The sequence below is a fragment of the Bufo bufo genome, chromosome 6 (assembly GCF_905171765.1).
Source record: "Bufo bufo chromosome 6, aBufBuf1.1, whole genome shotgun sequence".
NCBI lineage: Eukaryota > Metazoa > Chordata > Amphibia > Anura > Bufonidae > Bufo > Bufo bufo.
Window position 1 is genome coordinate 270,952,093 of NC_053394.1, and position 24,024 is coordinate 270,976,116.

The window sequence follows — 24,024 nt, forward strand, 5'->3', positions numbered from 1 at the left end:
TCACCCCATATAGACTCCCTGATCACCCCCCTGTCATTGATCACCCCCTTGTAAGGCTGGCTCCATTCAGAGGTCCGTATGTGTTTTGCGGATCCATGGATCGGATCCGCAAAACACATACGGACGTCTGAAAGGAGCCTTACATGGGGGTGATCAATGACAGGGGGGTGATCACCCCATATAGACTCCCTGATCACCCCCCTGTCATTGATCACCCCCCTGTCATTGATCACCCCCCTGTAAGGCTCCATTCAGACATCCGTATGTGTTTTACGGATCCATGGATCGGATCCGCAAAACACATACGGACGTCTAAATGGAGCCTTACAGGGGGGTGATCAATGACAGGGGGGTGATCACCCCATATAGACTCCCTGATCACCCCCCTGTCATTGATCACCCCCCTGTAAGGCTCCATTCAGACATTTTTTTGGGCACAAGTTAGTGGAAATTGATTTTTATTTTTTATTTTTTTTCTTACAAAGTCTCATATTCCACTAACTTGTGACAAAAAATAAAATCTCACATGAACTCACCATACCCCTCACAGAATCCAAATGCGTAAAATGTTTTAGACATTTATATTCCAGACTTCTTCTCACGCTTTAGGGCCCCTAAAATGCCAGAGCAGTATAAATGCCCCACAAGTGACCCCATTTTGGAAAGAAGACACCCCAAGGTATTTCGTTATGGGCATAGTGAGTTCATGGAAGTTTTTATTTTTTGTCACAAGTTAGTGGAATATGAGACTTTGTAAGAAAAAATAAAATCATCATTTTCCGCTAACTTGTGACAAAAAATAAAAAGTTCTATGAACTCACTATGCCTTTCAGCGAATACCTTAGGGTGTCTACTTTCCGAAATGGGGTCATTTGTGGGGTTTTTCTACTGTCTGGGCATTGTAGAACCTCAGGAATCATGACAGGTGCTCAGAAAGTCAGAGCTGCTTCAAAAAGCGGAAATTCACATTTTTGTACCATAGAAACATAGAAACATAGAATGTGTCGGCAGATAAGAACCATTTGGCCCATCTAGTCTGCACAATATACTGAATACTATGGATAGCCCCCGGCCCTATCTTATATGAAGGATGGCCTTATGCCTATCCCATGCATGCTTAAACCCCTTCACTGTATTTGCAGCTACCACTTCTGCAGGAAGGCTATTCCATGCATCCACTACTCTCTCAGTAAAGTAATACTTCCTTATATTACTTTTAAACCTTTGCCCCTCTAATTTAAAACTGTGTCCTCTTGTGGTAGTTTTTCTTCTTTTAAATATGCTCTCTTCCTTTACCGAGTTGATTCCCTTTATGTATTTAAAAGTTTCTATCATATCCCCTCTGTCTCTTCTTTCTTCCAAGCTATACATATTAAGGTCCTTTAACCTTTCCTGGTAAGTTTTATCCTGCAATCCATGTACTAGTCTAGTAGCTCTTCTCTGAACTCTCTCTAGAGTATCTATATCCTTCTGGAGATATGGCCTCCATTACTGCGCACAATACTCCAAGTGAGGTCTCACCAGTGTTCTGTACAGCGGCATAAGCACTTCACTCTTTCTACTGCTTATACCTCTCCCTATACATCCAAGCATTCTGCTGGCATTTCGTGCTGCTCTATTACATTGTCTTCCCACCTTTAAGTCTTCTGAAATAATTACTCCTAAATCCCTTTCCTCAGATACTGAGGTCAGGACTGTGTCAAATATTCTATATTCTGCCCTTGGGTTTTTACGCCCCAGGTGCATTATCTTGCACTTATCCACATTAAATTTCAGTTTCCAGAGTTCTGACCATTCTTCTAGTTTTCCTAAATCCTTTTCCATTTGGCGTTTCCCTCCAGGAACATCAACCCTGTTACATATCTTTGTGTCATCAGCAAAAAGACAAACCTTACCAGCGAGGCCTTTTGCAATATCACTTATGAAGATATTAAACAATATGGGTCCCAGTACAGATCCCTGTGGAACCCCACTGGTAACATGACCTTGTTTTGAATTTTCTCCATTGACTACAACCCTCTGTTGTCTGTCACTCAGCCACTGCCTAATCCACTCAACAATATGGGAGTCCATGCTCAATGACTGCAGTTTATTGATAAGTCTTCTATGTGGGACAGTGTCAAAAGCCTTACTAAAATCTAGATATGCGATGTCTACTGCACCTCCACCGTCTATTATTTTATTCACCCAGTCAAAAAAATCTATAAGATTTGTTTGACATGATCTCCCTGAAGTAAACCCATGTTGTTTTTCATCTTGCAATCCATGGGATTTTAGATGTTCCACAATCCTATCCTTTAATAGGGTTTCCATTAATTTGCCTACTATTGATGTCAGACTCACTGGTCTATAGTTGCTCGATTCCTCCCTACTACCTTTCTTGTGAATGGGCACGACATTTGCCAATTTCCAATCTTCCGGGACGACTCCTGTTACTAATGATTGGTTAAATAAATCTGTTAACGGTTTTGCCAGCTCACCACTAAGCTCTTTTAATAATTTTGGGTGTATCTCATCAGGCCCCTGTGACTTATTTGTCTTCACCTTAGACAGCAAACTTAGAACATCTTCCTCTGTAAAGATACATGCATCAAACGATTTAATAGTCATTCTTTCTAGTGGAGGTCCTTCTCCTTTTTCTTTTGTAAAAACTGATCAGAAGTATTCATTAAGGCAGTCGGCTAGCCCTTTATTCTCTTCTACATACCTTCCGTCCTTTGTTTTTAATTTAGTTATTCCTTGTTTTAATTTCCTTTTTTCATTTATATATCTGAAGAATGTCTTATCCCCTTTTTTCATAGACTGAGCTAGTTTTTCTTCTGCCTGCGCTTTAGAAGTTCTTATAACTTGCTTGGCCTCTCTCTGCCTAATCTTGTAGATTTCCTTATCTTCATTGCTCTGGGTTTTTTTATAATTACAAAATGCTAGCTTTTTATTTTTAATGATTTGGGCCACTTCTGCTGAGTACCACAGTGGTCTCTTCCTTTTTTTGCTTTTACTGACAAGTCTAATGCAATTTTCTGTTGCCTTCAATAATGCACCTTTTAAGTAGTCCCATTTCTCCTGGACTCCATGTAATCCGTTCCAGTCTGATAAGGACTCATTTATGACTAATTTCATTTTTGAAAAGTCTGTTTTTCTAAAATCTAAAACTTTTGTTTTTGTGTGGTGGGACTCTTTCACAGTTCTTATATTAAACCACACTGACTGGTGATCACTAGATCCCAAGGTTTCGCCTACAATGACATCATATACCGAATCCCCGTTTGTGAATACCAAATCCAAAATGGCTTCCCTCCGGGTTGGCTCCTCAACCACTTGTTGTAGAGATAACCCCAGTAGGGAATTTAGAATATCTGTACTCCTGGTAGAACTTGCTATTTTGGTTTTCCAGTTTATATCTGGAAGATTGAAATCTCCCATAATGATAACTTCTCCTTTCATTGTCATTTTAGCTATTTCTTCAACTAGTAGATCATCTAGTTCTTTAACTTGACCAGGTGGTCTATATATCACACCTACACGAGTTACTGCATGGTTAGCAAACTGCAACGTAACCCAAACTGACTCTATGTTGGCCTCACCAACTTGTATTAGGTTAGATTTAATGCTATCTTTCACATACAGGGCCACTCCTCCTCCTTTCTTGCCTTCTCTGTCTCTTCTGTATAAAGAGTACCCTGGTATGGTTATGTCCCAGTCATTTCTTTCATTAAACCATGTCTCCGTAACAGCCACTAAATCTACATTCTCAGATGCCATTATTGACCCAAGTTCATTGATTTTTTTACCTAAACTGCGAGCATTTGTAGACAGGACTCTGAGCTTATCATTTCTTAACCTCTGTGCTTCTGACCTGTTCTGGCATTGTTTGGGGGGGCAATTGGACTCTTTTATTTTCACTCTTTTGCCCCCCCTTCCTAGTTTAAATACTCTTTTGCAAATTCTTGGAGTTGTTCACTAAGTACATTTGTTCCTTTGAGAGAAAGATGCAAACCATCTTTTTTGTACAGTTCCTTTCTATTCCAAGTAGAGCTATCATGAGAAACAAAGCCAAATCCTTGCTCTTGACACCATTTACCAAGCCATATGTTGAACTCCTTTATGCGCCTCTGCCTATCATTCTGAACATTATGCACAGGCAGAACTTCAGAAAATGAAATGGTGGATGCAAAATCCTGTACGTCATTACCAAGTGTGATAAAAGATTTTTTCACCTCTGACACTTCATTGCAAGCAAGGTCATTTGTCCCTAGATGGACAAGAACATCCACGTCCCCTTCCTGCTTTGCTTGCTTAACAATATTAATAATACGTCTTCTATCTCTTCTAGCAGTAGCCCCAGGGAGACATCTCACAAAACCATTTTCTTTAAGCTCCACACTTCTTATGATTGAATCACCCAGCAACAGCTGCTTCCTTTGAGACTTCACTTTATCTTTTTTGTTGCATACATTAGACATAGGAGTCGATGGTTTCTCACCCTCTGTGCTTTAGTCCATATCCATGTTGTCCTTACATTCTGAGAGTGCTGCAAATGAATTATGGAGAACCACCGACTGTGGGACATGTCTTCTATCCACCACTCTAAGACTTCCAGAACCTACATTAACCCATCTGCCATTTCTGGGGGTCCTCTGTGGCAGTGGCATTGCAGCAGTCCTAGCTGGAGTTTGTTTAACAGATAATTTAAATATTTCAGCTTTCAAAAATGCAATTTCCTGCTGCAGTAAGGAGAACTGTCTACAGATCTGACAGCATCCGAATCTCCAAAGAGTGGAACATGAAATAAATGCACAACAATTCCTGCACTGAACCAAGTCTGCCATTTTAAAGAGGAGGAAAAAAAAAAAAAAAAAAAAAAATATATATATATATATAAATTTGTAACTTTAAATCAAACAAATCTTACCTTTTTTTTTTTTGTATTGTTTCCACCTTCCAGCCTACCTCCTGACTATCTCCTGCAATATCTCTTTACTAGTACTTAATGTAGTACTTGCAGCTAATGAATTAGGCCAGCTAATGAGTCTGTCTCTATATATACACACACTCCTTCCCAAACTCCTCCCCCAGCAACAAATGTAACACCTTAGTGAGCTAGGCTCATTAGCAAACGCACAATAGCAAACAGCTGACCGAATTCCTTACCTCTTCTCAAGCAATGATCAGCAAAAACAACACAGATGAGCCAGTTGGAGACTCTAAGCCAATCTCTTGCAGTATCTCTTGAATCTCTTCAGTCTCCTGCAATATCTCTTTACTAGTACTTAATGTAGTACTTGAAGCTAGTACTTGCAGCTAATGAATTAGGCCAGCTAATGAGTCTGTCTCTATATATACACACACTCCTTCCCAAACTCCTCCCCCAGCAACAAATGTAACACCTTAGTGAGCTAGGCTCATTAGCAAACGCACAATAGCAAACAGCTGACCGAATTCCTTACCTCTTCTCAAGCAATGATCAGCAAAAACAACACAGATGAGCCAGTTGGAGACTCTAAGCCAATCTCTTGCAGTATCTCTTGAATCTCTTCAGTCTCCTCTTCTCAAGCAATGATCAGCAAAAACAACACAGATGAGCCAGTTGGAGACTCTAAGCCAATCTCTTGCAGTATCTCTTGAATCTCTTCAGTCTCCTGCAATATCTCTTTACTAGTACTTAATGTAGTACTTGAAGCTAGTACTTGCAGCTAGTACTTGCAGCTACCATAGTTTTTAAACGCTATAACTTCTACCCAAACCATTTTTCTTTTACCCAAACATTTTTTTTTTATCAAAGACATGTAGAACAATAAATTTAGAGAAAAATTTATATATAGATGTCATTTTTTTTAAAAATTTTCGGTAAATTTTGATTAATAACAAAAAAAGTAAAAATGTCAGCAGCAATGAAATACCACCAAATGAAAGATCTATTAGTGAGAAGAAAAGGAGGTAAAATTCATTTGGGTGGTAAGTTGTATGACCGAGCAATAAACCGTGAAATCGTGTAGTGCAGAATTGTAAAAAGTGGTCTGGTCATTAAAGATGTTTAAGGTAGGGGAGCTGAGGTGGTTAAATCATTCCATAAAAGGGTATATTAGATTGAAGGTGCGGATAGGGTCATCCTCAATAACTTCACATGCTACCGTGCATTTCCAAGTCTAATTCTGTCCGTAAAAGGGATACCTGTCATCCAGCGCCTAAATACTAGGCCTACAATTTATATTCAGCTAAATCTGTTGTTACTGCTGTGGCTGGTCAATTTATTTAGTGTCTGCTGAAGAGCTGTTTGGCGCACGTCCTTCCGCCGCCAAGGATCGCAGGGCAACATTCTTTGCCTCCTGTTGCCTCCTCCTCCTACTCGGCTTCCTCCTCCTCTTCTTCCACCTGCTCATCCAGTCAGCCACACACCTTCACCAAAAACTTCAGCACAGCCCGGGGTAAACGTCAGCAGGCCATTCTGAAACTCATATGTTTGGGGGACAGGCCCCACACCACACAGGAGTTGTGGCGGGATATAGAACAACAGACCGACGAGTGGTTGCTGCCGTTGAGCCTCAAGCCCGGCCTGGTGGTGTGCGATAATGGGCGAAATCTCGTTGCAGCTCTGGGACTAGCGGTTTGACGCACATCCCTTGCCTGCGCATGTGCTGAATTTGGTGGTGCAGAAGTTCATTCACAACTACCCCGACATGTCAGAGCTGCTGCATAAAGTGCGGGCCGTCTGTGCGCGCTTCCGGCGTTCACATCCTGCCACTGCTCGCCTGTCTGCGCTACAGCGTAACTTCGGCCTTCCCGCTCACCGCCTCATATGCGACGTGCCCACCAGGTGGAACTCCACCTTGCACATGCTGGACAGACTGAGTTTCAGCTGCAGCACGCACGGGTCAGTCGCACTGCGGAACAGCTCCACTTCACCACCAATGACTGGGCCTCCATGCGAGACCTGTGTGCCCTGTTGCGCTGTTTCGAGTACTCCACCAACATGGCCAGTGGCGATGACGCCGTTATCAGCGTTACAATACCACTTCTATGTCTCCTTGAGAAAACACTTAGGGCGATGATGGAAGAGGAGGTGGCCCAGGAGGAGGAGGAAGAGGGGTCATTTTTAGCACTTTCAGGCCAGTCTCTTCGAAGTGACTCAGAGGGAGGTTTTTTGCAACAGCAGAGGCCAGGTACAAATGTGGCCAGCCAGGGCCCACTACTGGACGAGGAGGAGGACGAGGATGAGGAGGAGGTGGAGGAGGATGAGGATGAAGCATGTTCACAGCGGGGTGGCACCCAACGCAGCTCGGGCCCATCACTGGTGCGTGGCTGGGGGGAAACGCAGGACGATGACGATACGCCTCCCACAGAGGACAGCTTGTCCAACGACAGCAGAGTTGCCCACATTTTAACGTGTGCGGACTACTGGGTTGCCACCCTGCTGGATCCCCGGTACAAAGAATATGTGCCCACCTTACTTCCTGCACTGGAGCGTGATAGGAAGATGCGCGAGTACAAGCGCACGTTGGTAGACTCGCTACTGAGAGCATTCCCAAATGTCACAGGGGAACAAGTGGAAGCCCAAGGCGAAGGCAGAGGAGGAGCAAGAGGTCGCCAACGCAGCTGTGTCACGGCCAGCTCCTCTGAGGGCAGGGTTAGCATGGCAGAGATGTGGAAAAGTTTTGTCACCACGCCACAGCTAACTGCACCACCACCTGATACGGAACGTGTTAGCAGGAGGCAACATTTCACTAACATGGTGGAACAGTACCTGTGCACACCCCTCCACGTACTGACTGATGGTTCGGCCCCATTCAACTTCTGGGTCTCCAAATTGTCCACGTGGCCAGAGCTAGCCTTTTATGCCTTGGAGGTGCTGGCCTGCCCGGCGGCCAGCGTTTTGTCTGAACGTGTATTCAGCACGGCAGGGGGCGTCATTACAGACAAACGCAGCCGCCTGTCTACAGCCAATGTGGACAAGCTGACGTTCATAAAAATGAACCAACATTTGAACCAACACTGAACATTTATAACTACCTCCCCTTAACCATATATTCTTGTACTCCAGGGCACTTCATTCAATCCTCTTTTTTTAATTTTACCATTATATTGCGGGCAGGGGAGTAGCTAAAGGCTCATGGGCCAGGGTGCAAGAGTTCAGTCTGGGCCCCCCTTCCCGTCAGCCTTCATGCTGCCTAACGGCACCCACCACCCCCATGCCAAATTCTTGACCTAACCCCTTCCCTCCAGCCAGAGGTGTAACTTGACCATCATGCACTTTCTATAATACCAGTGTCTTATTATAACATTCCACTTCTTTCCCTTAAAAATCTCTTTGGTTGCTTTTGCAGTATGCTTTGGGTCATTGTCCATCTGCACTGTGAAGCACTGTCCAATGAGTTCTGAAGCATTTGGCTGAATATGAGCAGATAATATTGCCCGAAACACTTCAGAATTCATCCTGCTGCTTTTGTCAGCAGTCACATCATCATTAAATACAAGAGAACCAGTTCCATTGGCAGCCATATATGCCCACGCCATGACACTACCACCACCATGCTTCACTGATGAGGTGGTATGCTTAGGATCATAAGCAGTTCCTTTCCTTCTCCATACTCTTCTCTTCCCATCACTCTGGTACAAGTTGATATTGGTCTCATCTGTCCATAGGATGTTGTTCCAGAGCTGTGAAGGCTTTTTTAGATGTCGTTTGGCAAACTCTAATCTAGCCTTCCTGTTTTTGAGGCTCACCAATGGTTTACATCTTGTGGTGAACCCTCTGTATTCACTCTGGTGAAGTCTTCTCTTGATTGTTGACTTTGACACACTTACACCTACCTCCTGGAGAGTGTTCTTGATCTGACCAACTGTTTTGAAGGGTGTTTTCTTCACCAGGGAAAGAATTCTTCGGTCATCCACCACAGTTGTTTTCCTTGGTCTTCCGGGTCTTTTGGTGTTGCTGAGCTCACGGTGCATTCCTTCTTATTAAGAATGTTCCAAACAGTTGTTTTGGCCACGCCTAATGTTTTTGCTATCTCTCTGATGCGTTTGTTTTGTTTTTTTCAGCCTAATGATGGCTTGCTTCACTGATAGTGACAGCTCTTTGGATCTCATCTTGAGAGTTGACAGCAACAGATTCCAAATGTAAATAGCACACTTGAAATGAACTCTGAACCTTTTATCTGCTCATTGTAATTGGGATAATGAGGGAATAAGATACACCTGGCCATGGAACAGCTGAGAAGTCAATTGTCCCATTACTTTTGGTTCCTTAACAAGTGGGAGGCACATATGCAAACTGTTGTAATTCCTACACCGTTCACCTGATTTGGATGTAAATACCCTCAAATTAAAGCTGACAGTCTGCAGTTAAAGCACATCTTGTTCGTTTGATTTCAAATCCATTGTGGTGGCGTATAGAGCCAAAAATGTTACAATTGTGTCGATATCCCAATATTTATGGACCTGACTGTATCTGACAGTGGCCTGTTACAGTGGTGAGTGACATGAAGCCTGATTCTCTGCTATGGGACCTCTCTCCTCTGTCTGGGTGCCGGGGCCTAAATATCTGACAGTGGCCTGTTCCAGTGGTGGGTGACATGAAGCCTGATTCTCTGCTATGGGACCTCTCTCCAATTGATATTGGTTAATTCTTATTTATTTTATTTTTATTTTAATTCATTTCCCTATCCACATTTGTTTGCAGGGGATTTACCTACATTTTGCAGCCCTCTAGCCCTTCCTGGGCTATTTTACAGCCTTTTTAGTGCCGAAAAGTTCGGGTCCCCATTGACTTCAATGGGGTTCGGGTTCGGGGAGAAGTTCGGGTCGAGTTTGGATCCCGAACCCGAACATTTTCGGGAAGTTCAGCCGAACTTCTCGAACATCCAGGTGTTCGCTCAACTCTATATATATCAGGCTAAATGAAAATCTAAGTTCATTCTGCTGGCATTTTTTGCATCTAGCTTGAACTTTTATGTGCACCATTTTGAATTCAATCAAGTGGACACTAGTAGCAAGACATTGTTTACAAAGAAACGCGGGATCTATCTGAATGGACTGAAAAGGGCTATTGTTACAGATGGATTTCAATAAAGGCTAGAAAATTGCTTTTTGTTTAGGAGTGGAAGATTTCTACCATATAATACAAAGTCATTCTTGAGTTTGGCTTATTCCAGCATTTCTATCCATCTTGCTATTATGTTGTTGACTTACCATACATGTCATTACAGTTACAGGTTTTCTATAGTGGATACACTGATTGTAATGTGTGTTTTTAAACTACAGTAGTTCTTAAATTCTCTATTTTGTAAAACTAAGAGAAAGTCATTGCCATTTACGGTATTTGTGTAAGGTTTTCTAAGCCATTTACTATTGTATTCAGTATAAAAGAGAAATATAGTGGCTCACCCGTTTCAATTTCTGGAGAAAAAAACCTCCCAGGCTGTAAGTTCTGCGCTGCGATTGGCCAGCGCTACAGCCTAGGAGAAGGAGACGCCCAGCAGAACAAGGGCAGACTCCGCCTACTATAACCAAGTCTGCTAAGTCTCCGCCTACTATAACCAAGTCCCCGAACATACCTGTAATGGGGTTCCGAAGGTGCACTCGGTCCCCCATTGCCCACAGAACTGTTGCTTAGCTTTGGGAATGAGGATCTGTGTTTGACCTCATTCCCAGGGCGGCCTTACTGCTGGGTGTCTCCCTGCTCCTAAGTCTGCCTTGAGCGCCGAGCTGATGACTCGGTGCTCAACTGGTTGGTCTGTCGGTCATGTGACGCTGGCCACGTCACATGACCCTCACTCCCCACTATAAATACAGGCAGCCTGCTAGTCACAGGTTGCCTGTTAATTTCTAGGTTCCTGGCTATTTGTTGGACTACTGAAGACTCACCTGATTCCGTTCCCTGACGATCCTTTGCCTGCTCCTCCTGTACTGCGCATCCATCCTGGTATTGTGACCTCGGCTCCCACCTGACTACTCTCTTAGGACTCCTCTTGTACTTCTCTGCTCTCCTGGTATTTGACCCCGACTTCTCCTGACCATTCTTTGCTTAAACCTTTGTACTGCGTAGCTCTCTTGGTTCTGACCCGGTCCGTTCATGTTCCATATTTTGGATTGTCTGTCTTCCCTGCACGTATCCTAAGTTAGGGACTGTCGTCCAGTTGTCCCCTGTCATCAGGACTCATGAGGCAAGTAGGCAGGGCCAGGGGTGAGGGTGGAGCGCAGTGGTCACTATCCCTCCCCCTGTGTGTGTGTAATGACGTGACCATAACAGATTAACAGGCGCAATAACCACTGTATCATGAATCCTCTTACTACCGTGACTGACCATGTCTCTAACTTGACACAGATGGTGCAGGAGCTAGGAGGGAAACTCCATTCTTTTGAGTTAGGGCAAGGTTCTTCCACTCCTCTGCCCTCCAGTCCACATTTTGAACCCCAGATCAAGCTCCCAGAACCCTTTTCTGGAGACCGGAAGAGCTTTCTCTCCTTTAAGGAGAGTTGCAAACTATACTTCCGTTTGCGCCCCGTGTCCTCCGGTCCCGAGAGCCAACGCATGGGGATTATCATTTCTCTACTACAGGGTGATACCCAGGACTGAGCATTTTCGTTACCTCCTGGGGCCAGTTGTCTAACTTCTGTGGAGGGTTTTTTCAGGCCCTGGGTACCCTCTATGACGAACCAGAAAGGGTCCTGGTAGCCGAGACGGCTCTTAGGGCACTGGTTCAGGGCCATCTGCCTGCGGAGGAGTATTGCACCCAATTCAGATGGTGGTGTGTCCCCTCAAGATGGAATGAACCAGCCCTGAAGAGTCAGTTTAGGTCTGGTCTATCTGATAATTTAAAAGATCTATTAGTCAATTATCAAATTCCTGAGACCTTAGAGGAGATGATGACCCTAGTTGTCCAACTTGACAGACGAGTTAGAGAGAGACGACAAGAACGACAGTTCTGTTCTCAGATGGTGGTCCAGCCACAGGCCTTTTCCAGGAACAACACTGAGGTCTCCACCGAGGAACCCATGCAGGTTGGCATGACCCGGGGTAATCTTCGTCGCAGACACGGAGAGTGCTTCTACTGTGGAGATCCTGACCATTGGATCAACAAGTGTCCTAAGAGGGTCCTCTCTGACAAGTCTCCTAAGGCAAGACAACCTAAAGACCAGGTACACCCTGATTTTTCAAAATGTAAGCTTTTGGTACCCATAACAATTTCTCTGGTGGTTAATAAGTGGCCGGGTAAGGCCTTTATTGATTCCGGTTCAGCGGCCAGCTTTATTGACTTTGAGTTAGCTATTAAATTGGGTATTCCAATGTTTGCTTTACCTACACCTATCCATGTCATGGCTATTGATGCTACTCCCCTGATTGGTGGTACGATAAGGTCATGTACCTCTGAAATTTCTCTGACCGTGGGTGTGTGCCCCTCTGAGAGATGTTCTCTTCTAGTCCTGGAGAACCTATTGGTTGAGGTGGTACTAGGGTTGCCTTGGCTCCGTTTACATAACCCCACAATTGATTGGTCTAAAGGAGAGTTGGTGAAATGGGGACCTAAGTGTGACTCGTGTTTGTCCGTGGTCCAGGCTGGGGTTTCAGTAAGGTCTAATACATTACCCTCTGTTATTAAAGAATATTCTGATGTGTTCTCGTCCCCTACTCCAGAGGTTCTACCCCCCATAGACCTTATGATTGTGCCATAGAGCTAATAGAGGGTGCCGAATTTCCTAAAGGGCGAATTTATAATCTTTCAGGGCCCAAACGCAAGGCTATGGAAGATTATATTAAGGAGAGCCTTGCTAAAGGGCATATTAGACCTTCAGTCTCTCCTATGGGAGCAGGGTTTTTCTTTGTTAAAAAGAAGGATGGTGGTCTTAGGCCTTGTATTGATTACCGGAGATTAAATAAAATCACTGTCCAAAATAGATACTCTCTCCCATTGATTCCGGATTTATTTAACCAGGTTTTGGGGGCAACCTGGTTTTCCAAGATTGACCTGAAAGGGGCATACAATCTAATCCGAATCAAGGAGGAAGATGAATGGAAGACAGCATTCAATACTCCGATAGGACACTTTGAACATCGGGTGATGCCTTTTGGACTCAGCAATGCCCCAGCTGTGTTCCAAAACTTAATGAACGATATTCTTAGGGAGTTCTTAGGTAAATTTATTATTGTCTATCTGGACGACATTTTGATATTCTCTCCAGATTTCGAATCTCATGTGTCTCATGTCAAACAAGTATTAGAGGTGTTGAGGGAGAACCAGCTATCCGCTAAGCAAGAGAAATGTGTCTTTGGTGTACAGGAGATACTGTTTCTAGGGCACGTTTTGACTCCTCACGCCTTTAAGATGGATCCTGGTAAGGTTTTAGCAATTAAGGAATGGGTAAGGCCTTCATCCTTAAAGGCTTTACAAAAGTTTTTGGGTTTCGCTAATTACCACCGTAAATTTATCATGAATTTTTCTGTAATTGCTAAGCCATTGACTGACCTTACTAAGAAAGGGACGGATTTGGAGAATTGGTCTACCAAGGCCATTTCTTCATTTGAAACATTAAAAAAGGCATTTAGTAGCGCTCCCATTCTGATTCAGCCTGATCAGGAGAGACCCTTTATTGTGGAGGTGGATGCGTCCGAGGACGGCGCAGGAGCAGTCCTTTCACAAGGTCCTGCTACCCTCACTAACCTGAGACCGTGTGCCTTCTTCTCTAGGAAATTGTCTCCCACGGAGAGAAACTACGACGTAGGGAATAGGGAGCTGCTGGCTATTAAATGGGCATTTGAGGAGTGGAGGCATTTTTTGGAGGGGGCAAGGCATCGAGTAACTGTTGTCACTGATCATAAAAACCTAATGTTTCTCGAGTCGGCTAAGAGGTTGAATCCCCGACAAGCCCGATGGGCTCTGTTTTTTACCCGTTTTGATTTCTCCATTACGTTCAGGCCGGGAAGTAAAAATGTGAAAGCAGACGCATTATCTCGGAGCTTCCATGCTTTTCAACCCACTGAGACGCCGCCTGAATCCATCCTACCAGCAAACATCTTCTTAGCGGCTCTAACCCAGGATTTCTCAGCTCGCATTAAGGCTGAACAACATCTGGCACCGGCATCCACCCCAACAGATAAGTTGTTTGTTCCCGTCCAATTTCGTCTCCAGCTGTTGGGTGAGTGTCACGATTCTGCCTTTTGTGGACATCCGGGTGTTGAGGGCACTAAGGATCTGGTTTCTAGATCTTATTGGTGGCCCACTCTGACCAGGGATGTCAAGTCCTACGTGTCAGCCTGTGAGGTTTGTGCCAGGTCTAAGACACCTAGGACTCGCCCTGCTGGTAACCTACGACCCCTACCCATTCCCAGTAGACCCTGGTCCCATATCTCGATGGACTTTATAACTGACCTACGGCGGAGGGTAAGATTGTGGTTTGGGTAGTGGTCGATAGGTTTAGCAAGATGATTCATTTCATTCCCCTGTCTAAACTTCCGAATGCTAAAACCCTGGCGTCTATTTTTGTGAGAGAGATTGTTAGTTTACATGGCATCCCGGAAAATATTGTTTCTGACAGGGGTGTGCAGTTTGTTTCCAAATTCTGGAGAACCTTCTGTCAAAGATGTAAAATTTCGTTGTCTTTTTCTTCTGCCTACCATCCTGAGAGTAATGGGTAGACTGAATGCCTTAATCAGTCTGTGGAACAATTCCTGAGGTTGTATGTTGCTGATGACCAGCAATTATGGGTCAAATTCCTTCCGTTGGCTGAATTTGCTTTGAATAACCATGTCAATTCTTCTGCTGGGGTCTCCCCTTTCTTTTGTAACCATGGTTTTCATCCCCGTTTTCATTCTGGGTCGTCCATCTCCTCCTCTAACCATGAAGCTGATAAACTCTCCTCCGAACTGTACACAGTTTGGGCCCGGGTTCAATCGAACCTAGAAAAGGCTCAAAGTTCTCAAAAACTCAAGGCCGATAGGAGACGTTCAAGGGGGGTGAACTTTCAGGTTGGGGATAAAGTATGGTTGTCCTCCAAGAATCTATCTCTCAAGGTAGCTTCTAGAAAATTTGCTCCTCGTTTTATTGGACCATATAAGATCACGGAGGTGATTAACCCAGTATCATTTAGATTGGAGCTGCCTGAGTCATTCCACATTCATAATGTGTTCCATAAATCTCTACTTAAAAAATATTTTGAACCGGTAGTACCATCGAAAGCCTCGCCTCCGCCGGTTCTTGTTAATGATGCTGTCGAGTATGTCGTGTCTAAAATAGTGGATGTCAGGAAGGTGCATAACTCCTTACAGTACCTGATTCACTGGAGGGGGTATGGACCTGAAGAGAGATCTTGGGTACCTGCCAGGGAGGTTCATGCTCCTAGACTGGTTTGTAAATTTCATTTAGAACACCCTGAAAAGCCATCGCCTGAAGTCTTGGGTCCGCTGTCCCCTCGTAAAAGGCGGGGGGTACTGTAACGGGGTTCCGAAGGTGCACTCGGTCCCCCATTGCCCGCAGAACTGTTGCTTAGCTTTGGGATTGAGGATCTGTGTTTGACCTCATTCCCAGGGCGGCCTTACTGCTGGGTGTCTCCCTGCTCCTAAGTCTGCCTTGAGCGCCGAGCTGATGACTCGGTGCTCAACTGGTTGGTCTGTCGGTCATGTGACGCTGGCCACGTCACATGACCCTCACTCCCCACTATAAATACAGGCAGCCTGCTAGTCACAGGTTGCCTGTTAATTTCTAGGTTCCTGGCTATTTGTTGGACTACTGAAGACTCACCTGATTCCGTTCCCTGATGATCCTTTGCCTGCTCCTCCTGTACTGCGCATCCGTCCTGGTATTGTGACCTCGGCTCCCACCTGACTACTCTCTTAGGACTTCTCTTGTACTTCTCTGCTCTCCTGGTATTTGACCCCAGCTTCTCCTGACCATTCTTTGCTTAACCCTTTGTACTGCGTAGCTCTCTTGGTTCTGACCCGGTCCGTTCATGTTCCGTATTTTGTCTTGTCTGTCTTCCCTGCACGTATCCTAAGTTAGGGACTGTCGTCCAGTTGTCCCCTGTCATCAGGACTCGTGAGGCAAGTAGGCAGGGCCAGGGATGAGGGTGGAGCACAGTGGTCACTATCCCTCCCCCTGTGTGTGTGTGGACGTGACCGTTACAATACCGGAGGACATAGCGGGAGAACGGAGCATCGCCCAGGGATAATAGTAAGTGCAGTGAGATCCCTGGGCGCCGCTGTATATGTCATGATACTCACAATGTCGGTGAAATGGATCGGTGAAAGGTCCTCTTTAATAAACTACAACAGTGAGAGATAACGCTTTCCCACTAAGATGAGCCACTTCCCTTATTGTCCTCTGTAATACATTCTGTTCGCAACAGATTGGCAATCTACTATTTGTGAAAATAACATTTTAGCTGCTTTTGAATTTTGCTGTGTATATGGATCTGCACCACAAGATAGGTGATAAATGTGTAATTATTGGGACCCCCACAACCACTAGAAAGAGTCCTGAGTCCCCCATTCCTCCTTACTTTGTGACTGGAGTAGGGGCCCTGTTCTGTTAGATTTCCCTACCCTAGTCACTTCCGGCCGTACCGGACATGACGTGAGGAGGTGTGCCGGAGGCGTGTCGCACCGCGCAGGCGCGCAACGACGTGGTAGGGAAATTTCACAGCAGAGTTAGCTGGACACCAGCTGACACAAGCGGTTAGAGAAAGGGAAAAAGTAGTGCTTTTTCCCTACCCTAACCGCTGGTGAGGCTCCAAGCGCATGCGCAGTTTCGGCCGGTGTCCAGCTGAGAACATTCATCCGATCACCGCACCTGCACACTGGCCCATAATTTTTCCCTACCCTAACCGCTGGTGAGGCTCCCCGCGCATGAGCAGTGTCGGCCGGAGTCCAGCTAACTCTGCTGTGAAATTTCCCTACCCGTCGTTGTGCGCCTGCGTGGCGCGGCACACCTCCTCACGTCATGTCCGGTGCGGCCAGAAGTGACGAGGGTAGGGAAATCTCACGAGGTAGGGAAATCTAACGGAACACCCCCACCAATCATACATTCATCACCAGTATAGTGATAGGTGACAAATTTCTTAGGGAGAAATCCCCTATGCTGATTGCCATCTAGGTATACAGACTAGGTTTACATTGGGACCGATTTACTATTACTACTTTCAAGTTTAAGGGCTCATGCACACGTTAGTATTTTAATTTAGTGTAGTATCCATTTTTAAAATGAATAGTGCACTGACCCACACAAGTCAATTGGGCCTTGCACACATCTGTTTTTTTTTCATGGATCCATGTACCCAATCCCAAAATCTCACCACCACTCCAATTCTTGTCAGCTTTTGTTGATGAGAAAAGCTTTTGATGATAGAAGTGAGAAAAAAAAACAGAATGCACATGGAAGTTAATCTTTTTTTAAGAATTGTTTTTTGCAGATCGAAAATCATTTGTGCATAAGGCCTTAAATGTGGACAACATAAAATGAGACAAGCAGTGTAACAATGTAGACTGCTATGGCTGAAAGCACAAAAGCAGAAACAAACACAGCACTCTGCAAACACAAATAACAAAGTAAATACAATAGTGCCGTATTCACTGTAGAAAATATAATAATGCTAATGCTACATTATAAATGTGGGATTCTTGGCAAATACATTTTGTATAAAATTGTTTGTGCCTGTCTGCCAACATCAAGGCGATCTCTTTAGAACAGGAACCTACTCTAAATACTACCTCTGCTGGTGCCATACTGGCCTCCATTAAATTCAGGGAATGCAGGTTCCACATGCATGCTGAGCCTACACTATATTAAACCTCTTTTGGTGCCACAATGGGCTCCATTGAATTCAGGGAATGCGGGTTCCACATGCATGCTGAGCCCTCTCTGTATTATACATTTTTTGGTGCCACAATGACCTCCATTAAATTCAGGGAGAGCAGCCTACAGTTTTATACTTGCACTAATTAAAATCAGCCTATGGGACAGAAAGGTTAGTTAGGAGTGCACGACCAATAGAGTTAGCCACACCTCCAATGCAGCCTGCAAAGAAAAAAAATGGGGGTCAGTCAGCACATCCCAATGTGCAGGTGCTCGTAGCCATGGCTGGAAGCCAAAAGCAAGGACAAACAATGCAACAGCACAATAGTGCCATACTCACTATAGAAAACGTACTAATGCTAATGCTACATTATAAATGTGACAATCTTGGCAAATACATTTTGTACAAAATCATTTGTGCCTGTTCCTTTCCTAAAGAGATCACTTTGCCATTGGCAGACAGGCACAAATGATTTTGTACAAAATGTATTTGCCAAGAATCTCACAATCCCTTGATGCAACATTTTGTGCCAGACATTTTGGTGCATTTTAAAGGGGTTCTTTACCCTATCTTACTGATGATCTATCCTTTGGGGGCCCCATTCGCTTCATTGGGGCTGAGCTGCGGCCAGGAACATAGTTGTGATGTCAGTGGCCTTTGGGAAGCTGCGAGAAGGCTGTGACATTACTGCGAGCACTGCTGACTTCTCAAACAGCTGATCAGCAGGGGTCCTGGGTGTCGGACCTCCTCCAATAAGAAAAAGGTGAAGAGCCCCTTTAAGCAATATCATAGATACAATCATATTAGTAAAAGTGGGTCATTGTACAGCACCATAAACTAGTTTGGGCACTCCACAGTGGCAATTCTCAGAATTAGAAAAACAATTGTTTTGGTTTAGGTTTTTTCAGATTTTGCAAATATCTTTGTGCAATAGATTTTGAGGCCACCATATATTCACATATAATATGTACAAGTGCTTAGTACAGTAGTAAGATGAGGAGCATTTTCTTTTGCACCTCTCATGTTCTGGGCATGAACTAGTACTTTTCCAGTGCATATGCATAGATGTATCACAAAAATTCTTATGGATGAGGCTTACTTTCATGAGGGAAGCAAAGCTTTTTACAGTAAGAACCACTGCAAAACTTCTAACAATATGGCTACTTTTACACAGTCAGTGTTAGGTCAGCGTTTGATCAGTGATTTCCATACGTGATGCTGAGCCATTATATCTTACTGTATGTCTGTGTAGCCTCCACTCCTGATTTTGATCAAACACTAATAAAGCACTAACTGTGTGACAGTGGCCTAAGAGTGCCTTCATACGCGGCAGATTTTGTGGCAGAAAATTCCACGATTGAAAATCAGTCCCATTCATTTGAATGGGGCAGCATGCACATGGATTTCTGCAATGCTCATTAAGCTGAATAGAGCTGATTTTCTGCCACACAATCTGCTGTGTGTGAAGCACCCAAAGTTGCCTATACCACACACAATGATATAAAATAGCCATAAAGCTGCCAATCTCTAAGTCCACTTTCACACAGTCAGTGTTTTATCAGTGATTTCCATCAGTGATTGGAAGCCAAAACCAGGTGACAGTCAAAAATACAGAACAGGTGCAAATCTTTCCATTATACCTTCTCTCTGTATAGCCTCCATTCCTGGTGATGGCTCACAATCACTGATGGAAATCACTGGTCAAATACTGTCCAGACACTGACTGTGTAAAAGCAGCCTAAAAATAATATAAAATACTTACTTTTTTGTGCAATTCCTTTAGAATTTCTGGAGACAGTGTTGCCCATTTTGAAATACTTGACCTTTTTTGACAATCTTCAGTTGGTAATTTTGTCCCATTCTTCAAAGCACTGAAATACCTGCAGTAATGAATAATGATTTAATCCAAATGTTTTGGTACCCAAACATTAAGCTGGATTTTATTCATTTATCTGCATAGTGCCTACCATTTTTAGTAGATTACAGTGTAAATAAAGTACAATATAACTAAAGCATATAATGGTTTCTGTTTGAACATGAAATGAAAGTTTTTTTGCTATGTATCGAAAATTTAAAATGAAGCAACATAGTAAATTGTTTTTGCTAAAAATCTCCTGCTATTTTGTGTCTAGAGGTCCTACAGAGACCTGCTTGTTTTCAGAATAACAGATCTTGCAGTCACAGTCCCTTGTCATCAATTGTTTAATAATGCAGTTTTATTAGTTTATCAAGAAGTAGGGGATGACAGAAGGATCAGACTACGCAAAATGTATTGTCTGTTGGAGAAAAGTTGCTTTGGTGTTTATTTTCGATGCAATGGGAAGATTGACATTCCTTCTTTCTGTTGTATGGTAGCATGAAATACCATGTACAGTACGTTGTTTTTTTTGTTTTTTTATTATAAAGAACACCACACTTATGTATAAATGTGTGCTTATTCTTCTTGAAATATATAAAGATTTTCAAAGGGTTAGGTATAGTACAGTCAGTGTAGCGGCATGACGTAAGGACGTAGGTGTGCCGCAATCCCACCCTCTCCCTCCTCCTCCCTCCCTCTCTCCCCCGCCGTATGATCTCATGCGTCCCTGTCTGAGCGCAGGAAGGGGAATGGATACCCTCCGTGGTGGAGCATCTGTCCTAACTTTTTTGAGTGTCTCCAGTCTGCATGAGGGTCTCGAAGAGACTTAGGAAAGCCGCAAGTAGTTGGGGAGAAAGAGAGTACCAGAGATATACCACGGAGTATGGCCGCCATTAGTCATGTGGTGTAAAGACATGTTGAGCTATTGGTGCAGTTGACTAAACTGACTGGAGAACTATGATCTATGTGATCTATGTGTGTCCCAGGAGCCGGTCCCCTTAGAATGTGAGAAGTCAGAAGGTTGGTGGTCTGCTGGGGGAAGGGTGAACCTATAAGGACTGGTACACCACAGAGAGATACTACCACTCTACACCTAAACGGTGTTGCTGGCGTGAGTCTGAGGTGCACAAAGAGTATTTTTTTTATTACGTACATTTTAGCATTTAGACTGCCAGCTTGTTTTCCCTCTGATGGTGTGGTGGCGGCCTGAGACCTAAATGGAATACGGGAACTCATGTTTTTGAAAAAGGGGGACTTGGAGGCACTTGCAGGTTGTCGGAGAAAACATGGGTCCATATATCTGGCATATTAGAAAGCGCCATAAAGGAGTACTGCTACATCTTTTACTGCCTTCTTTTGTTTTTTCTCTTTTTTCTTCTATTTTTGGACTGCTACTTTGAACCGCACCAAAAATAACTTATTGTCAGAAAACTCCAAGGTGGAATCCTGTTTAGACTAACGCTGGAGAGTTAAGGCTTATAGTCTTAGTATATATGGAGAAGATACTACATATTTAATATCATCTAATAGACAAGGAGCTGGTGTGCCTGAGCGCGGTTATTTATTTGTTCCCTACTTGATGTGACCACTGATGAGATTTGATTTTTTGAAGTAATTATTAGTGTTGATCGAGTACCAAAGTGCTCTGGTGCTCGAGTAGAACACCTCGGGATGCTTGGGTGCTTTACCGAGCACCCGAGCACAATGGAAGTCAATGCGAGAACCCGAGCATTAAACCAGGCACCCCCTGCTCTGAAGAGGGGAGGGTGTCTGGTTCACAGGAAAAGGTCAGAAATTGATGGAAACACCACTGAAGTGATTCAGGAACAGCATGGGGGGGATGCCCGGATGCATCTTGGACTCCCATGTCGCTGCTGGGAACGATGTTGTCCGAGTAGTACACCACTTTTACAGACTGAAAATAATACGCACAAAACCGTAATAAAATAAATTTTTGAGGAAAAGTTGTTAGGAAACATTCTTTCCTGTATATTTACTTGTATATAAAGTGCAAGTGCTGCCAAAAATTACAAGGAAGAGGCACTCCGATACAACCTGTATATCACATAAAGGAGGGCCTCATTCACATTGTGGTACAATTGTTCAGGTAGTGGGACTCCTACACTCATAAAGCCTATGCACTAAGTGAAAGGGCTGCCAAAAATTACAAGGAACTGGCACTCCAATACACCCTTTATTACACATAAAGGAAGGCATCATACACACGCTTGAAAAATTATGATTGATGGCCTGCTGGTGACCCTCAAAAACATTAGGAGCAAGGGCCTTCTGGTGACCCTCTAAAACATTAGAGGCGAGGGCCTGCTGCTGATCTACCATCTAAAAAATTAGGGGTGAGGGTCTGCTGCTGAGCTGACCATCTAAAAAATTAGGGGTGAGGGTCTGCTGCTGATCTGACCTTCTAAAACATTAGGGGTGAGGGTCTGCTGCTGAGTTGACCATCTAAAAAATTAGAGGTGAGAGTCTGCTGCTGAGCTGACCATCTAAAAAATTTGGGGTGAGGGTGTGCTGACCATCTAAAAAATTAGGGGTGAGGGTCTGCTGCTGATCTGACCTTCTAAAACAATAGGGGTGAGGGTCTGCTGCTGATCTGACCATCTAAAACATTAGGGGTGAGGGTCTGCTGATGATCTGACCTTCTAAAACATTAGGGGTGAGGGCCTGCTGCTGATCTGACCATGGAAAAAATTATGGGCGAGGGCCTGCTGCTGAGCTGACCATCTAAAATATTAGGGGTGAGGGTCTGCTGCCGAGCTAACTCTCTAAAACATTAGAAGCGAGTGCCTGCTGCTGATCTGTCCATGGAAAAAATTATGGGCAAGGGCCTGCTGCTGAGCTGACCATATAAAACATTAGGGGTGAGAGTTTGCTGCTAAGCTGACTCTCTAAAACATTAGGGGTGAGTGCCTGCTGCTGATCTGACCATGAAAAAAATTATGGGCTAGGGACTGCTGCTGAGCTGACCATCGAAAAAATGATGGTTGAGGGCCTGCTGCTGAGCTGACCCTCTAAAACTTTAGGAGTGAGGGCAGCCTAATAAGCATGTTGATATGATGGAGGTGGAGGAGGACGAGAAAAGGAAGATTAAACGATATACCCTTTTTTTGGGGTGGAAGGGGTGCATGGGAATACAGTGTATTCAATACATCATAAAAGACACATTTAAAGTGCTTTTATGTTTAGCCACTTTCCTCTGGTGGAGTAAAGAAGTAACTTTAGGGTTTTTGTCCCCTGAACCCGAACATTTGCATAAAAGTTCGGGTTTGGGGTTCGTTGTTCGGCGATTTTTATGGCGCTTTTTGAAAGGCTGCAAAGCAGCCAATCAACAAGAGTCATACTACTTGACGCAAAAGGCCATCACAGCCATGCCTACTATTGGCATGGCTGTGATTTGCAAACTGCAGCATATGACCCAGCCTCTATTTAAGCTGGAGTCACGTAGCGCCGCCCGTCACTCTGCTCAGATTAGTGTAGGGAGAGGCTGCAGCTGCTGTGAGGGAGAGATCAGGGAGAAATCTTATCAAGAACTGTTTTATGTACTCAGCGATCTACAGAAAAAGTGTTTTGTGGGTGCAGTGTACAATTTTTTTAAGCCTGCCCTGAGCCAACTACTGCTGAAAACGAACTTTTTTTTCTTCAGTTAGTCAATATCAATACATGATCGGCAGCCATTTTATGCAACGATAGTGCACCAGCATAGGCTATCTGCAAGTCCAGAAATACACTTTTAATACAGAAATACAGCTTTTTGGTTAGGGTGAAAAAACCCTCTAATATACTGCACATCTGGGATTACACGTGCATAAGTGACTGTCACATTTAGGCCATAAATACGGCTTTGGCATACTGGGGTGAAAAAAGCTTCTCATATATTGCACATCTGGGATTACATGTGCATAAGTCACTGTCACATTTAGGACAGAAGCTTTTTAGTTAGGGTGAAAAAGCCCTCTAATATACTGCACATCTGGGATTACACGTGCATAAGTCACTGTCACATTTAGGACAGAAATACAGCTTTTTGGTTAGGGTGAAAAAAGCCTCTAATATACTGCACATCTGGGATTACACGTGCATAAGTCACTGTCACATTTAGGACAGAAATACAGCATTTTGGTTAGGGTGAAAAAACCCTCTAATATACTGCACATCTGGGATTACACGTGCATAAGTCATTGTCACATTTAGGACAGAAATACGGCTTTGGCATACTGGGGTGAAAAAAGCCTCTCATATACTGCACATCTGGGATTACACGTGCATAAGTGACTGTCACATTTAGGACAGAAATACAGCTTTTTGGTTAGGGTGAAAAAACCCTTTAATATACTGAAAATCTGGGATTAGACAAGCATAAGTGACTG

At 44.0% G+C, this 24,024-nt stretch overlaps 2 protein-coding genes across 5 annotated transcripts in view; one reads left to right on the forward strand and one right to left on the reverse strand.

The window, feature by feature from the left end:
• Nucleotides 1-24,024, forward strand: part of LRRC20 (leucine rich repeat containing 20) — an 801,757-nt gene that overhangs the window by 461,693 nt on the left and 316,040 nt on the right. The gene's annotated exons all lie outside the window — the stretch shown is intronic.
• LOC121003240 (ropporin-1-like) overlaps nt 1-24,024 on the reverse strand; it is a 75,692-nt gene that overhangs the window by 37,076 nt on the left and 14,592 nt on the right. Inside the window, exon 2 of one of the 2 annotated variants that reach the window (XM_040434909.1) lies at nt 19,544-19,661. In XM_040434909.1, coding sequence (XP_040290843.1) covers nt 19,544-19,661 — 118 coding nt within the window. Of the gene's footprint in view, nt 1-19,539; nt 19,662-24,024 lie in introns of both variants that reach the window. The other variant, XM_040434910.1, reaches the window with a different exon arrangement.